Raw genomic sequence first — 18,800 nt, 5'->3', positions numbered from 1 at the left:
TTCCACCCATACCATGTGGGGTACTCTGACTACACCCTCAAAATCTGTTTAGGTGTGATATATGTGTGGATTCGTTTGGCCATGCACACATCTGAGCTGAGGTCCAAGCAGCAGGAGTTGTGCTAAAATAGTTCTCCACTGGAGCAACTGCAATAGTTTTAGTTGGAGCAATGTAGACCTAATGTGAATAACCACTTAAACTGTAAAACACAGAGACAATGTCAAAATGGCCTCGTAGGATTAGAATGGCCCAATGCTACTCCCGAGCATAGAGAAAAGACCAGAACACACACTGGTGCTGTAAGCCCACACCGTCCTCAGTAATTGCCAAGGGGAGAGCTTTTCCAGTGTTTGATCAGCCAGGAGAAAAGTCTCTTTTCTCTGGTTCTGATGGCTCTGATCTCCTCCAATGAGTCTCATTCCATTCCCAGTAGCCTGGGGCATCTCTCTGAGCGGACTAGCCCTGGATGACGCCTTTCTATAAAGCCCTGTTAATGTTCAGGGCTGAAGTTTGACATGCTGGGACAGACTCTCTTTCAAAGTCCTACCCCAAATTTGCTCCATGTGGTTCCTTCCAGTGATCTCTCAAGCTCAGTGTGGTTCCCGAGCCCAGGAAACAGCACTGCTATAAAGGCGTAAGAAAGCATTGGACACATCTCAGTAATGAGGTGCTGATGAGACAAGAAGAAGCGATTCTGTACAGGCACCAAGGAGAGGACCAGGCAGGAGTGGTGAGAGGGGCGCCGGGATCACATGTGTGGAAAATGAATGAAGCTAATAGGCAAAGCAGGGCCCTTGTATTTTAGAAAAGTGACAAGGATCTAGCTGGCAGGGGTGGATTTCGTTACTGTATCCCACAGGCTTTTTTGTTCGTTTGAAGGTTGAGGGAAATCCTCTAACCAGTTTTGAGAACAGCAAGAGGTCATATTTACTGTAGGAGCCCTAACCTGTAAAAATGGGAATAAAAAGACTTAAAAGACTCTGAGACTTTGAAAAAAAAAAAAAAGGCAAATTATAGAAAGGCTCCCTGCCTTGGTTGGGAGGTGGACTACAGGACTTCCAAGTGTCCAACATACATCAGACATTTGGATCTTTGGGGTTCTTTTCACTGGCTGAAAGATGGGCAATCACCACTATTTTAACCCCTTGTTCTTCTCCAGAGAGTGCTAAGTGCTTCACACATCAAATCCCACTTAACCTCCCTGTACGGGCCGTTCTCATTTCAGAGTGTGGGCAGGAGGCTGCTGGAAGCAAGCAACACACGAGGGCATCGCCAGGCACAAGAAGGCGGGCCTTTGTGACTGTCGCCTCCAGAAACAGTTAAGAGTGCCTGCAATGTGTCGGGCACTGTGCTTCTGTCAAAAATCGTATTGTACCCAAGAAGAGATGAGAGCCCGCTTGCACGTGGAAAGAAAATCCCCAGAAATTAAATGAGTCGATTTCTTAAAGGTGACTGTTCTTCCGTGTTGGCAACGCAACTTAGTCTAACTTGCCTACAGTTGTGAATCGGTTGCGCAGAAACGAATTTCACCTGTAAGCAGACATCACTAAGTGATTGTGGATGCCAAGAAATGCATGCCTTGACATTTCTCTTCTGGAGATCAGAGCAGGGATGCCAGTTGCCAGTCCTCACTAACTCCCTAGACACAAGTGGCTTTTGGTGATGTCATAGTTCATAAAGACAGAGACCGGTCCGTCTCCCTGGAAACCTAGAGATGCCATCACTGTCTTCAGGTGTTCAAACGAGCTCCTGCTTTGACAGCCTAGAAACAGTCATCTACTGCCAGGCAAAGTAAAACTCCTCCCAGGCTCACACATGCTCTAACTGAGATATCTGGTCACCGTATGACAAGAGACGGTCTCCCGTCTTGACGCTGGCGCATCTCAAAGTGAAAATTGGATTGGTTCAACAAGGTGATCCTAAGAAACCAGACTTCTCCATTTCGAGAAAGCTTCTGCCTCCTCCTTCCGACAGCAGCCTCTCCGCATCTCGGGCAGCTGACATCACTTCGCGAGCACGCTCTGGCTGGCTTTCCTGTGGATGTGTTGTGATACGCTGATAAAACTCAGCAACTTCTTTTCTCTCAGGAAAGCAATGTGCTCGGTGCTGCCATCCCCGTAGCTCCGGGGCTGTGATTCCGGGGTGGCGAGGCGTGGGGAGGGCTCACACCCGTGGCTCGATCCTGTGCGAGAGCGCAAACAGGGCCTGCTGGCTGTCAATGACGCACAGGTGATGAACGTAGGATTTTAACTCTGGGTGCTCTTTTGGAGATATGTCACCTCCTATTTTGGGGAAGGAAAAAAAGTCAATCTCATGAGAGCAGTAATGCTGTTTCTGAATACCAGTAAAACCCCACCTGAAGGCGTAGAGTAAATCCAGAAGGCAGACTCGCATTGGTCAGAATCCCAGAAGAGATGTCTTTATTCTAATCCCAGAGATGCTTTTTCAGCTCAGACCAGATGCCTCAGGTCAGATAATTAGACTGGCAAGATGTTTGTTCTACCAAGATTGATAGAGCAATTTCTCTTAACGTTATATAGTATTTAGTGATTGTTATTATCTCTCTCTACAGAACGTGAAACAGCACAGACCTAGCAGGTAAGAGGCAGATCAGGACCAGAACACAGGCCATGAGGCCCCCAAGTCCATGGTCTCGGCTCCCACGCCATGCAGCCTGTCACAGTGACTGCCCCGTTAAATGGCTTTCACAGGCTCTTCTATCTCAGGCTGGAACTGTCAGAAATCACTGCTAACCTGGTGACTGCATGGACACAATAGTTCTTTTTTTTTTTTTTTTTTTTTTGGATTTTGTATGTCCTTATTTTGGTAGGAAAATCTTTTGGTGTCCTTATTTTGGCGGAAAAAAATTAAGGGAACAATCAAATGAACGGATATCACAGAAGTGGACTAAAGGTTTGGTTTACAGGCAAAGCGGGTTCAGAAAGTGTGTGGATGGGGTAACCGTCCACGCAGCGAAGGACAAAGCAAGGGAGTTTCTACTCCCAGACGCGGGGCGGTTAAAGGGCCACAAGAGGCTTCGGTGCACGGTGAACCCGTGTGTGCCATATGCTGCTGACAGCTCTGATAAGGAACCAGAGATAAAGTAGCCTGGACAGCGGGGCAGGCCCACTTCCCATGGTCAGAAACAAACAAACAAACAAACAAAAAACGCATTAAGGCCTGGGGAGAGGGGTTAAGCTGCCCTCCAGTGAGACAATGTAACTGTGAGTCTTCTTGCTTTGTGGGATTTCAGAGGGAGAAGCAGGGATGGAGGGTGGAGTTCAGCTGCAGCAGAAGCAAGGGGCCCCCAGAAGGCTGAGCATTTTAATTCAGAAATTTTATCTCTTGGTGAAAACCCATTTTTTCCTCCTCTGTGACAAACACGTTTTATGAGGAAATAATTTAGGGCTTGTATGTCATGGATGGCTTGTAGTTCTGAGGTTAAACAGAAACAAGGCTTCCTGGTTTCAACAAGTAAAAGCACCAGGAGTTAAAGTTTTACCATTCCCCCTTGTTTGGTTTAGAAAACATGATGCTACCGAGATAGTTTTGTTGTTCACTTTCCAGCCTTAAAAAGACGGCAGGCGGAATGCTTACAACCATGACAAGTGACCCTTGCATGGCACTTTGTAATCTCTAAGTGGCTTGATTAACGTTATTTTATCCCAAGTGCTGACGTTGTTTAACTCTGCCTATATAAACTGTCAAAATGAATTTAGATAATTCAGTTCCAAACTTGATTTTTAAAGATATATAAATACAAAACACAAACTGGCCTGATAGTTATTTAACTTCCTCCTTTGCCTTCTGCTATGCAGACTTACTCTCTGGAGATGGGAGGCTGGCAAGGTCAAGGCCAGCCCCACTGGTATAACCTTCCTGCCCACACCTGCAGTGTATATAGACCGGAATCCCTTGGTAAGTGAGACTGAGGTCTCAGAATTAGCTGAGTACCCATAAATACTTGGGAAGCAAAGGAGAGTGAAAGAGATACAAATCCTTTACTCATCAGCAATAGTATGCTTGTACATTCGAATGAATCTCCATGACAATGTTATTGCTATTTCTATTGAAACTGCATTGTACTTGGGTAGTTAATGGACAATTATATAAGCATGTATCACATGGTATTCGTTGATGTGAACACTTAGAAAAGTAGGTCCTGTATTTATAATTCTCTCTTTCAAACAGAAACTTTGTAATCCACACAGAAGTTCCGTTGCTTTGTTGGAGGACAGTATTACTACCCAAGACGGGCATGAACAGAATGAAAATTCTTAAGAATATGTACCGAATTGTTAGTAATATTTTCCTTAGGAAGTGGGACTTTGATTGTTCTACTTTAAAGATACTTCTGTATTGTTGAAAAAAACTGGTTTACAACGAGGATGTATTGCTTAACAAAGTAAGTTTTACTTAGTGGTCACTTTTGATTGATTTATAATTACTGAACTCTGTTTTTTTAATTGCCCTTTATACTTATAAAGTCTGCACAAGGCGAAGGAAAGGGTATGGGCTAGGCAGTCAGGTACTCAGTCTGAGTAACGGCTGAAACTTAGCCTCTCCGAGCCTGAGTTTTCTGCTCTGCACCCACAGGGTCTATAATCTCCATTCACCAGCACTAGGGTCAGGATTGCACCGCCCATGTGAAAGCTCCTTGAACTCAATACAGTTGATTTCCTTCCTTCCTGCAATGTTTTAACATCATTTAAACACAGTGTAAATTATTCTTGAGATTTAAAAAGGAATAAATATTCCTACGTACATTAGTCTCAGTGGGGAGTCAACAAAAGTGCTCAGAAAAATACTTTTTCAGTGAAAGGCAGCTCCAAACAGGAAGTTTTCGTTGGAGAGGAGAAAAGATTCTGCAAGGCTGCTTTAGGCATTTTTACAAACTATATTCCTATTCCAGGAAGGCTCCAAGCAAGGAGGTTAAGAACAGGGTCACCCCTGATAAACCCACGGGTAATTCTGAGCCAGCGGGCAAGCAAACAAGACTTTCTGGGTAAGGGGTGGAGCGGGAGCTTCTGATCGTCTAAAGTCACTCTGGACAGTGTAAACTTGCTGCCAGGAGAGGATAAAAAGCTGCCATTTCTTGTCCTACCCTGTTTCCCAAACATGCAGTGATGAAACAGAGAGAATACAGTATATGCATGTGATGTGCATATTATATTTTACAATTTTTTTTTTTTTTTTTTTTTACCACCAAATACTTGTGATATGGCCACAGTCTGCACCAATGTATGGTAGACTAACATGCCATACCCAACTTCAATGACTCACCAAACTGGTTAGTCCTGCAGTGTCTCAGTGTTCGGACAGTGTCTGCAATCATATGCTGGAAGGCAGAAGAGGAAACACATCAGCGGAGGAGTCATTTCGGGTGTTGCTGAAGTAGCGGTGCTGTGAGGCTGGCTGGATAGTCTAACACCTTTGGGTGTAAATAGAGGAGCTATATTTGGTGCGGGACCTAACTTTAATTGATGATATATATTGAGTTTGGATTACAAAAGGAAATTTGACCTTGTCTTCAGAAACAGTGGCTCTCAACCCCAGCTGCACAGATTCTAACTGAGCCATGGGAAAACATACTGTTAAGAAATGCAGTACAAGACAACCTACTGAATGGGAGAAAATATCTGCAAATGATATGACCAATAACGGGTTAATACGCAAAATATATAAAGAGCTCATACAACTCAACATCAAGAAAACAACTCGATTAAAAAATGGGCAGAAGACCTGAACAGACATTTTTCCAAAGATGACATACACTTGGCTGACAGGTATATGAAAAGATGCTCAATATTGTTAATCATCAGAGAAATGCAAATCAAAACCACAATGAGATATCACCTCACACCTGTCAGAATGGCTAACATTAAAATAACCACAAATGTTGGTGAGGACATGAAGAAAAAGGAACCCTCCTACACTGTTGGTAGGAATGTAAATTGGTGCAGCCACTATGGAAAACAATATGGAGGTTCCTCAAAAAATTAAACATAGAATGACCATATAACCCAGCAATTCCACTCCTGGGTATATATCCAAAGAAAATGAAGACACTAATTCCAAAAGACATATGCACCCCAATGTTCACAGCAGTATTATTTACAACTGCCAAGATATGGAAGCAACCTAAGTGTCCCTCAACAGATGAATGGATAAAGATGTGGTATATATGTACAATGGAATACGACTCAGCCATAAAAAAGAATGAAATTTTTCCATTCCCAACAACATGGATGGGATTGGAGGGTATTAGGCTAAGTGAAATAAGTCAGACAGAGAAAGACAAATACTGTATGATATCACTTATATGTGGAATCTAAAAAATAAAACAAACTAGTGAATATAACAAAATGAAACTGACTCACAGATACAGGGAACAAACTAGTGGTTGGTTACCAGTGGGGAGAAAGAAGGAGGGAAGGCCAAGACAGGGGTAGGGGATAAAGAGGTACAAACTATTATGTATAAAATAAATAAGCTACAAAGATAGTACAACACAGCGAATATGGTCAGCATTTTATAATAACTATAACTGGGGTATAACCTTTAAAAACTGTGAATCACAACGCTGTATACCTGTAACATATAATATTGTACTTCAATACTACCTCAGTTAAAAGAAAAAAAAAAGAAATATTTTAAAAATATGTATTAAAAAAAATGCAGCGTGTCCACCCTCAACTTACCTGTCCACATTTGCATATGCTTTTACTTCAGAAGGTGTTTCACCTTCTCCCCATGAAGGCTTTGTGAGTTCGCCTGCACTTGGGAAGCCCCATTCTCAACCTTCCCACTGCTCTGTGTACAGTGTTTATTGGGTTTGTGTTGCTGTAATCACTTTGTGGACCTTTCTTCCTCCTCTAGACCAAGTATCACGAGAGGGCTTTGTGTACCCAGCACCAACCGTACGGCACACACGTGGCCTCACACATACTTGCTGAATGGAGGCCGGGAAGTTTTGGGGAATCAAAGACTCAAGTAACTCAAACGGTGACAGGAGACGAGATATTTATGAAAGAGGTACATTTTCTAAAACATCAATATCTTTACAGAGACCGTTTTCTGTTTATAATGTACATTCCTTTTTATAGTCTTCAGTTTTCTACTTTATTTCTCTAAGCTTCTTACTGATCTCCAGGCAAAGGTTTCTTAAACTCACAGCTCCTTCCTTTGGACAAGATCCCCTCGTCTCATACCTGTGTACCTGCAACCGCCTTCCAGCTCTACCATGGTAAAGGAAAGACGGCATTTAGGACCAGACCAATCTCCACTACATTTCCTCCTGTGCGGTTGCCAGAATAATCTCCAAACACTTGGCATCATGTTCTAGCTAGTCCTCTGGAAGGCTACAGTGACTCCATACTTTCTTTCATACAAAATCCAAACATCACCCTGTAATTCAAGAATCAACATTATTCATGATCTGGTCCTTCAAACCCTCCTAAATGGGCCATCATATTTTTTTAATAATTGAGGTATAGTTGATTTACAATATTAGTTTCAGGTGTACAACATTAGTTTCAGGTGATTCAAAATTTATAGATTATACTCCATTTAAAGTTATTATAAAATACTGGCTATTATTACTGTGCTATACAATATATCCTTGTATATTATTTATTTTATACATAGCAGTTTGTACCTTGGGCCATTGTTTTTCATGTCCTGCCTACACACACTGAACATAGGATCGTCTATATACAGCAAACGCTCAACAAATTATTGCTAAAATAATAATGTTAATACTAAAAAAAAATTTACTTAAGATTCAGCAGACCTCCAGAAACACTATTTGAATATGACCTACTTATTAAATTGTTCTCACAGGCTGCATTTCTATTGTATTTCTACTCAATAGTGAAAAATTAAACAGGACAGTGATTACAGCCAACAGCCCGAGTTGCGTTTGTAAAGGAAATGAGACCTGACTCATGTCTGAGAATGTATTGTTAAATTTCCTTCCCCCAATTTTACCACTATTCCCAGGACAGTTCTGTCGTTGTTTCAAGGTATGGCGTCACCTTGATTTCTATCACGTGCCACTTGCACAGCTGATGTAAGGTGAGGTGCTCAGGGCAGCACTGAAACCAGAGCCCTGATCTCATCTTTAGGCTTTCTGAAGGGAGCGGGGGTGGGGGGGGGAAGCTATGATAAAAGAAGATGCCCTTAACACCGAGGGATAAAGAGAAGAAGAGGAGAAAGCATTTGTTTCTTCGTTATTTAATGGTCTGAGGCTGAAACATTTGGAGCTGCTGAGGCAGTGTGGGGAACAATGGAAAACTTATTAGGTCCAATAAGCACTTCTGGGTTTCGTGTTCTCTGACCTAATGTGTTGGCCTGGATCAGCCCGATAAAGATAATACACTGAATTATCTGCTCACTGGCTAATATCCATCATGAGGAATTGGCTTCCCACAAGTTAATTCAGTTAGGTTCTACTGGTTCACTACTGTGAAAGATGATGCTATTTTATCAATAGCTTAAGTGAAACCTTGTCTCTTGCTAAGAAACGTGCTGAAACTACTGACTCTACTAGGAAATTCAGTTTCACTCTCCAGCATCCAAGTACAACATAGGGCTATGTACAATGTAAAATACAGTTTTGTCCTTGTAGAAAAAATTCTGACTTCACCCTGTCTTCTCTGTGCAAGGAGGGGGTCAGCATGAGGCAGGCTGTATCTTAAGTGCCATCTGCTTTGAGGACCAGGAACCCAGTGACACTACCAAATCTGCTCTCTTTAGAAATGATGTGATGGCAAGCACCTGGTGGGTGCGCTTGTGTGCCGTGGGCCTGCTGCATGCATGTGTAGCTGCGCTTATCTTCTAGCTGTCTTTTTAATAAGAGTTCTCTTCAGGAATTTAAAATAAAAGATTACCTATTTACGCCATGTTATTTCCTTAAGCTTTATTAAAGGGTTCAGGGTACATACAATTATTGACCCTAAGAGCAGTACTGTTAGTTAGACTTTTGTTTCAGTCCCCACGGTTAGTTTGAAGTCTTGTCTCTATGAAAGCAAGACCCTACACTACATGTGTCAGCATTAAAAGGCTTCCACTGGACCACTGGAGAAAGCAGGGGAAAAAACAAAAGAGACGCTGGTCAGAATGAAAGAGAGAGGGTGTAGGAAGCTTTCCATCGCTCTTTCCCATGCTTGCCTTTACTGAATTGTTCTCTCACTTGGGGAGCTCCATCTGGGGGGAAATGACACAATGAACTTAACCAAATCACTGGTTCTCTTTGGGAAGGGGGTCAACCACCAGTGTACCCTTAACAACTGACCACAGTCAGCGTACAAAGAGTACACTGGCTCTCGCACGTTTCCTCTGGGTTAGTCAGAGGGAAGGGTACTAGACCTTTAGAGGGAATTCCACTTGGTGTGACACAGCTCGTTCCACATCTCTTACATGCTCGCCAAAGCTTATTTGGCGTTCTTAAGCAGAGGTGTTGGCCAAGATTTGAAATAAGTATTGACCAGAGGCTTCTTATTCCTGCAATCATTTCATTAGTACCAAACACTGAAGATTAACCTGCCTACAGACTAGAACGTTAGGGCCTACAGTCTTTGGCTACAAAGAGGGGCCCTGGGATCTTCAGAACATTACTGGGTGACACCAGAACAAATCTCTAAAGAATAAGTACAAGAAAACCCAATACTTTAAATATCTATTTCGGGCTGTGTTGGTTTGACTGCAGTATCTAAAATAACTGAACTGGATTCCAAAGCACTTAGTGCAGAGAGAGACTCGAAAAGTTATGGACACGTCTACTTCAAAACTAATGAGCCAGAAAGCGATCACCCTCAAATCATTAAAATTGAGCTAAGGCAAGCTATCCCAAGATGTCAGTCTTCCAGATTCAGCTGCTTGGGTTTTCAGGTTGTACAAGAGCCGCCTGCACTGGCCCTGTGCCACTTCATCCCGTGTGTGGCGAGTTAACCTCACAGAGCGGGGCACCTCTGAGGCAAAGGTCAGAGGCCAAACCTCGTTTGGACTCATCAGGTGGTACTGTTCTTTGGTCATGGTCTATGGCCCCCGTCTCACTCAACCTTCTCTCAAATGCCTGACCCAGTCTCACAGGGAACCGGGGGTCCATTCCTGAAAGAGTTCACACAAATCCATTACCATTACTGAAAAGGTCACTCAAAGGTCAGGGCCTACGGACAGGGGTCCCTGATACCATCTTTAACCATGCATGGCAGGCTCACCTATGACACTAAAGTTCATCTGTCAGACAAATCCATTCTTGTGGTCCCCAGGGTCTCTTTGGGGCACTCCTATTTCACAGTTACAGGCAATTCCTCCTGCGCCCACAGCCGGTGAGAAAGGCTAGGAGGAGCCCGCTGCATGACAAAGCACCTGGGAATGTCCTGGAAACAGTTCTCAAAGAGGCATTTCAGTAACTTGTAAGAAGGGACTGGCCAGGGACCCCTTTCTCGTGAGCTCACTTTCTCACTTTGCACGAGGTGGTCTCTCCACAGTGGCACCATTTGTCCACAGGCTGGTAGAGGGGTGGTCCTTCCCCTCGCATGCAGACCCTACAAATTCCATCTTCATCTTCAAGATGGACATATCTCCCCAGAAGGAGAGCTTTGTCCCGTGCCTCAGAAGCAGCGTGAGCCAAGACACAGGGAGATGCCTTTAAAGCAACAAGCCTGAACCTCAAGACTGTGAACTCCAGCTGACAGGAAACTTACAGGTTTAATTCTAGTTCAAACACATACACTCAACCACTGATGTCAATCTAATGAAGTTCCGTTTTCAAAAATAAAAAGCAGATTTTCATATTTGGCCCCAGAACTTGCCAGCACACTTATTTTTAATTGGAATGCACTGTATTGATAATGCACAACATGCAGCAAATAAATCACCACACATTCAGTGGAGAAAAGCACTTAAACCATTTGTTTCTTGGCGCAAGAAAAGCATACACTTCCCTTACAGTGGGAAAAAGGAGAAATAGTGAAGTTTTACATACCAGTTTTTCAAAATTGACAAGATTATCCAAAAATGTTTTATTTCCTTCATGAATGAATGTTACATCTGAAAATTAAAAACAAAAAGATATATGTACCATTAGGAATGGATCATGAGTCAGAGTTGAAGAGGTATAGATGCAATGCAGCTTATTAATTTTTCTTAAACATTATGGATTATTTCATGCATTTGACCAGGCAACTTGAAATTGAATCTGAATAGTATTTGATGTGAGGGGGCATAATGTATGCGTGTGGAGAGAAAACATTATAACACTCATGCAAGTATATATCTTGCTCTTAACATTGCAGGCTTTGACTTCAACCTGCTTAATATACACTAACACTATTCTATAACTTAACTGGTCCATTATGTTTTTAGGCCAGAACACTGAGCAGAAAAGAACTGAACCCCCAGAAACAAAAAGGATTTTAATATTTATGTGTTTGCTTTTTAACAATCCCAGGCAAAGTATATGGATCTGCTTTACTTAAAGCATTAAGGTCTAGATTTGGATGTTTAGATTTTTGGTTTTCAAAGCCAGGGCCTGACTGGGTATCCGAAGTGAATGAGGAATGGGACAGGTTTGGAAAAGGCAAGGTTTCCGGGTCTATTCAACCACTGGAAAGCAAGCATCACTGATGAAAACAACATAAGGAAAGTAGGATGAAGATACATTTTCAGAGGACGGGAATGTTAATTTGATTTGAGCCTCACTGCATTTGAAGTGAAAGAAGATATTCAAATAAAAATCTCCTTTTGGTCGCAAAACTTACTGGAGTGTCTCTTCAAGAGACAGGGATGAGTTACAATAATAACAGCAACTGAAGCTCTGAAAGGGGATGGCTTATAAAAACTCAGATCAGAGGGTCAGTGACTGAGCATTAGGGAATCCTCACAGCGGAGAATCAAAGTAAGAAATATACTACAATTTAAAGAACATGCAAATAATCATGTTATATCACAGACATGGGGGACAAACCAAATGAACATCATTTTCAAAAATCTTGTTAAAATAACATGATATAAAAGAGGGAAACGAACAGATTAAAATTCCTCTAAATAGAAAGGGAAAGCATTTGCATTTAATCAAGACTTTGATTCTGCTGGTCCCTATGGGGCGATTAGGAGACAGGTGCTTGGGAAATCGGCCTGCAACACACCCAGCCGCTGAGCTTTGACTGCCCACCAGGGGGCAACACCAGTTACACAGTTACAGACTACACTGATGACGACCCTTTTCTCATGGCATTCTTTATTCACAGCTTCCAGCCCCACCAGACTGCAACGTTTTCCTAAGCCTTTTTTCTTTCTTTTTTCCCCTCGATTTTTTTTTTTTTAAACTGCTGTCTTAGCAGGGAAGCAATTCACAACTACACAGTCATCTGACAAACTCTCTGGTTATTTTCTTTCACTGTTTTGCTTTCAGAATAGAATTGCAAGCTTTCAACCTCTGACACAATATTTAGAAAAAGAGTAGCCAGCACAGTTAGCTTGTATCTTTTTTGTACAGCAAGCAAAGCACTGTGTGTACTCTATCTACATTAAACACCACCTACGAGCCTAGTAACTCCTCACTCCCGGCAAATTCGGATTACAAATGCCCTGTCAGAGCTTCTTGGTCCATTTCCCCAGTGTTCAAAGGTTTGTCATCCCCTCCCTATGTTCCCAAAGATGATGATAATAACGCAGCTTATATTTATTAACAGCGTCAGACATGGCATTAACTCATTTAATCCTCACAAAAGACTATAAGGTAAAAGCCCTAGCAGGAAAAGAATGTAAAGAAACGATGGTCCAAAGAACAAGCACAGCTGGCCCATGATCACAGCTCTAAGTCTCAGAGCCAGGACCCAAGCCCAAGCAGCCTGCTTGCTCTCTCCACGGTGCCTCTCTGGTACCCGAAAGGACTTGGACATTTCTGACCACCCGTTACAGCCACCTTGCTGAATTCATGGGAGATGGGGGCCTCTGCAACTTTTAAAGTGTTTCCTTTGTCCCTCTTTCTATCTCCTCCCTCTCCTCTGCCTGGGTGATCTTGCTTAACCTCAACTCTCAAGGACTTGTCGAGGTCAGCGCATGAGGATGGCGGCTCTACTGAGGGTGGGGGGCTGTTAGGCTGATGCTGGCCTGAGGATAAGGCAGGGAAGGTGTGTCTGGCCAGGTGGGGAGGCAAGAGGGGCTGGAAGGGGCTGCTGCCCAGGAGAAGGGGGTCAAATGGCTGAAGGTTTTGATGCAGATGAATGGCAGGTGTGTGATGAGGCAGGCGTGAGAAGGATAAACCAATACAGGTGATTTAGCTCAAAATCGGGGGTCTCAGAACCTAAGTCATGGGCTGTGAAGCAGTTCAGGGCACCCACCAGGTTCAGAGTGCTAGAAATGAGCAACTGCCAGACCCCTTTATCTGGAGACATCTGAACATGCTCCTAACACTTCATATAACAGGACGGGGGATGAAAGGACTCTGTTTGAAGAGATGGCAAGTGAAAGAGAAGGAAAAAACATACAAGCACCTCAACATTCCTTTTATTTAAACACCCCCGCAAATGTGCAATAATAATCTGCACTCGAAGATACAAACACGACCTCAGTTTACCTTCAGACAGACACCTGTTGATTATTCACTCTACTGGAAGGACTACCATCTCCCAAAACGCTGTGATACAGATTATTCAACTGCTTTTGACCTTTAACTCAGCTGGATCCTTTCCCCAACACTTACTTGGGGTTTCCCACTCACCACTTTCTGAACTGGATTCCACAGTAGGGGGGAAAAGTAAATCAGAAGTAAGAAATTCACTGGGAAATAGAAAAGCTGATGGCTGGAAGCATTTTTAGGTTATGTGCTCACTTGATAATCTGCATGGTATTGGGAATTGACTATCTCAAAAAATGAAACATGGGAGCCCTAATCCTTCTTTACACCCAAGGAGTTCAATTTGGTCTCTTTCTCTAACCAAAAGCAATCCAAAGCAGGAGGCACAAGAGGGGAGGGCTGGGAAGTTTTCATGAAAATGTTGGTTGCTCTAGTTTACAACAAATTTTAAAATAATTTTGCATTTAACAAAAGCTAAGAATGTCATTTATGTTTTCCAAAATGTCTCACCTCAGACGTGATATACACATATTTAAAAGTTTCATCCTGTTTTCCTTTGGAAATTATTTCAGACAAAAATAGTAACTTTAAATGCAAGAGAGTACTAATGTTGTTTTATAATGGCAAAAAATTAAGTTAAAGGAAAAACAAATGCTTCTTTAAACTTGAGCTTCTAATGAAAAAAAAAAGTTTAATTTACTAGCGTGAATGAGAGAATGTATTTTCAGTAGAAAAAAAGGGAAATTCGAAAACCTGCTCAACATCACTAATTATTAGAGAAATGCAAATCAAAACTACAATGAGGTATCACCTCACACCGGTCAGAATGGCCATCATCAAAAAATCTACAAACAATAAATGCTGGAGAGGGTGTGGAGAAAAGGGAACCCTCTTGCACTGTTGGTGAGAATGTAAATTGATACAGCCACTATGGAGAACAGTATGGAGGTTCCTTAAAAAACTAAAAATAGAGTTACCATATGACCCAGCAATCCCACTACTGGGCATATACCCAGAGAAAACCATAATTCAAAAAGACACATGCACCCCAATGTTCATTGCAGCACTATTTAAAATAGCCAGGTCATGGAAGCAACCTAAATGCCCATCGACAGACGAATGGATAAAAAAAGATGTGGTACATATATACAATGGAATATTACTCAGCCATAAAAAGGAATGAAATTGGGTCATTTGTTGAGATGTGGATGGATCTAGAGACTGTCATACAGAGTGAAGTAAGTCAGAAAGAGAAAAGCAAATATGGTATATTAACGCATATATGTGGAACCTAGAAAAATGGTACAGATGAACCGGTTTGCAGGGCAGAAATAGAGACACAGATGTAGAGAACAAACGTATGGACACCAAGGGGGGAAAGTGGCGGGGGGGTGGGGTGGGGTGGTGGTGGGATGAATTGGGAGATTGGGATTGACATGTATACACTGATGTGCATAAAACTGATGACTAATAAGAACCTGCTGTATAAAAAAAAATAGAAAAAACCTATTTATAAAAAAAAAATTTAAACACACACACACACACACACACAAAGAAAAAAGGGAAATTTGTTTTGCTGCCAACAAAGAGGTCTAGATAAACTCAGTAAAACATAAAATTGCATCCAAGCTAAGACATAAGTGTGAGGCACCTGACTGCATTAAGTACTTTGGGGGAAAAACCACTAACATATAGCAGAAAGCTCAGCTTACATCTAATTAAGTTAACGGGACATTGTCGACTGTTTTCTCATTACCTTAAAAACATCCACTGTTTCAAAATATTGTCTTCCTAAAATCAATTCCTTTCCCAGATCTGTCTTCACTTCCTATTTTTCCTATTTGTGTCTAAATAATTCTAAGTGTCATTTCCCACAGGCCACCACCCCCGCTCTCCAGCTGGTGTTTTATTTTAAATAAAAATCAGAAGCCTGAATAAACTTATCTTAGAAATAAACATGAAAAATTAAATGAACTTTTAAGTTGGTATTCTGGCTTTACAATCTCTCCTTGTTTCATCCATTTACATTTCACAGAATCTTTTGAGCTCGAATGAAGCATTCTGTGTGACTCTCAATTGTCCTAATACATTATTGTTTCCCAGAAATTCTTGCTTTATACTAGATGAAGATTGAATAAATAGCTGCAGGGATGCATAGCAACTCAACACTTCTCCAAGCTCTGGTTGTTCTTGAGAGAAGCCGAAAAGGGAGTATCAGCTTTACTGCCAGTGGGGCTTGGCAATGGGGGGAGGTGAGGGAGGAGACGGCCAGGCCAACCAGCAATCCAGTTCCCAGGTAATTCATTTCCAGAATCACACTTATGGGTGTAGGCACCGGGGCCTGAGCCAACAGAATTTACAAGCCTCTGAAGGGTGAAGGCAATATAAAAGAGTATTCCTATAATCCCTTGGAAAGAATCAAAATACAGCCAAGAAAAATGACCAACCCGCTTCTCCTGGAAAGCACATAGGTAGGATATATACTAAATGTCAGGAGCATAGGCCAGATGAAAACGAACCTCCCTTTCATTAATCCCCTGGGTTTGAAAGAGACCCCTGAGATCGTCAGTAAATTTAACTAACATGTTTCATGATGAATGATCTGGTGCTCTACAGAAGAGAAGTTAGTCGACTAACTTGGAGCTGTCAGATACTTTCCCAACTGGATTCACTCCTGGAAAGAAGAAAGTACATTCCCTACCAAAACTCTTCATACACTACACTGCCTGGGTTGACCAAAGGTATTTCTCACACAGCAGAAGGCCACGGGTTGAATCTCTGAAATTTAAGTTGCAAACATAGAACGTGACTGATCACTGTTTGGATTCTTTATGCCAGCCTTATTATTGGTTGAACTAAGTGAATTGTAGACTCAAATAAGACAATGCTTAAAGCAGACTAAAGTAAAAACACAAACGTTTCCAGTGCCAAGTTTTGTGAGTCAATCGAAAACACTTTGATGTCTGCTTAAGTACAATTAAGTATCTTAAGCACTTCATAAATAATTGAACATTTGAAAAACAATCACAAGCCAACACAGTTAGGTCTGAATGTCAAAATTACTTTAAAGAAATAAACTGAGGTTCCTTTTCTTGCTCTCTGTAGAGTGATAAATTTCTGGAAGATGGAATTACGTAGCATAAAAGATAGAAAACTGTTACCTTTAAGCAATAAGGGCATGAAAGGGATTTTGGGTGGCTTCATCTTTTTGAATGCATCTCGGTAGGCTTTGTGATTCAGGGAAGGATCCTGCCGAACCAAGCAGTTTAAAAAGAGAAAGAAAAATCAATGTGCTATAGAAACAATTCTAAATCCACTTTTACTATACAATTTGAACATGATTTAGATATAAAGTGGTTCTTCCTAAGAACAAAGTAGATAAAGGTTTCCTAGGAGAATAAACTCACTAAATTAGGGCAGGAAATCTAGGCAATGAATGAAAGTCAAGTTATTGGTTGACAATAATGGGAAATGACTGCAAAGGACAGACACCTTTTGATTGCCCTATTATTCTTCCCTCAAATAGGTTCCTTAAGTACAGTTTCTTCTCCATAGTTTCTACCACGAGGTAACCCCACAGCCTTTTGCTAATAAGCACACTGCAAAGAAAAACTGCCCTCATAATGCACAGATAATGCAGAGAAAACAGGAGAACAGTTTTACTGTAATCTGAAAAGAGACTGCAAATTGAGTATACTTAAAAATCTGCCTTCTGAATATCATACCAAGAGGACCATTCTCACTACCGTTTTCCACGGAGAGGAAGAAGCATTAACTGTTAACTCGCTTCACTCTGTAAGAAGCAAAGCTACATTTTCATATACAAGTGAACTAGTCTAAGCTACCTGACGTGGTAAAGTGCAGATACCGACAACTGAAATCTAGAAAGAAATTGGACACCAGCAATCAGTTCGAAGAATAAGTCCACTTTGGCTCAACTACTTACTGTTAAACTTTCAAGTTCAGAAAAAAGTTTCTTAAACTTCCCAGGGATTTTCTAAAAACAAACAAACAAAAAAGAAAAGGTCAAAAGAAGTCAGTTATTTTGAGAGGCACTAAGGGGAATGTTCATTAAGTTGTGTTACATATGTCACATTTCTGAACATAAATAGCTCTATCATCTGGTTCTACCCTGATTGCTTCTCATTATGCGATTTTCATCATTCCTTAATGCGACCTTCCTTGGGAATGTTGCTAAAGACAGTTTAAAATAAATAACAGCCACATGATCAGGAATCCAGCTGGTTAAACATTCTACACACTGGTGATCTTTTAATAAAAACTTGGATTTTGGTTCTGTATCTTACCTCTGACAAATGCTCTCATTTTTTTTTTTTTTTTTAACTTATTATTTTTGACTGCTTTGGTTCTCCGTTGCTGTACGCGGGCTTTCTCTAGTTGTGGAGAGCAGGGGCTACTCTTCATTGCGGTGCATGGGCTTCTCATGGCGGTGGCTTCTCTTGTTGTGGAGCACGGGCTCTAGGCGCGTGGGCTTCAGTAGTTGCAGCATGTGGGCTCAGTAGTTGTGGCTCGTGGGCTCTAGAGCGCAGGCTCAGTAGTTGTGGCCCATGGGCTTAGTTGCTCCGTGGCATGTGGGATCTTCCTGGACCAGGGATCGAACCCGTGTCCCCTGCATTGGCAGGTGGATTCTTAACCATTGCACCACCAGGGAAGCCCTGCTCTCACCTTCTTAAACAGTCTTGCTAAGTGGGAAATAATAATGTTGGCTGATGTTTTTTGTATAAATGATATAATTATGTTTCACAGCAGAGGGCTAAATAGTGAAAGCCCATGAAAACCCTAAATGATGAAGCCTGCACTTTGATGGATAGAATCACTGAACTGTAAAGATCACCCACACCAACTGGTGGCATGAAGACGGACAGAGGATGGAAACATAGGTCATCTTCCCAAATAAAAATTTGGGCCTAAGGAAGAAGGGCCTGGAATCTTCCAGCCTGCCTTTATTTATTTATTAATCAATTTATTTATTTGTTTATTTATTTTTGGCTGCGTTGGGTCTTCATTGCTGCGCACGGGCTTCCTCTGGTCAACGGCGAGCAGGGCCTACTCTTCATTGCGGTGCGCGGGCTTCTCATTGCAGCGGCTTCTCTTGTTGCAGAGCATGGGCTCTAGAGCACAGGCTCAGTAGTTGTGGCGCACGGGCTTAGCTGCTCCGCGGCATGTGGGATCTTCCCGGACCAGGGGTCAAAC

At 42.0% G+C, this 18,800-nt stretch overlaps 1 protein-coding gene across 2 annotated transcripts in view; it reads right to left on the bottom strand.

Annotated features, from left to right (window-relative positions):
• Positions 1–2,164: 2,164 nt before the first annotated feature.
• Positions 2,165–18,800, bottom strand: part of RAPGEF5 (Rap guanine nucleotide exchange factor 5) — a 213,284-nt gene continuing 196,648 nt past the window's right edge. For both annotated transcript variants that reach the window (XM_068549953.1, XM_068549954.1), the window contains 5 exons: positions 17,533–17,583; positions 16,748–16,835; positions 10,992–11,056; positions 5,285–5,339; positions 2,165–2,280 (listed from right to left, as the gene is read on the bottom strand). In XM_068549953.1, coding sequence (XP_068406054.1) covers positions 2,165–2,280; positions 5,285–5,339; positions 10,992–11,056; positions 16,748–16,835; positions 17,533–17,583 — 375 coding nt within the window. The remainder of the gene's footprint in view (positions 2,281–5,284; positions 5,340–10,991; positions 11,057–16,747; positions 16,836–17,532; positions 17,584–18,800) is intronic.

Source organism: Eschrichtius robustus, chromosome 8 (assembly GCF_028021215.1).
Source record: "Eschrichtius robustus isolate mEscRob2 chromosome 8, mEscRob2.pri, whole genome shotgun sequence".
In the NCBI taxonomy this organism is placed as follows: domain Eukaryota; kingdom Metazoa; phylum Chordata; class Mammalia; order Artiodactyla; family Eschrichtiidae; genus Eschrichtius; species Eschrichtius robustus.
This window is presented reverse-complemented; position numbering and strand designations above follow the sequence as displayed.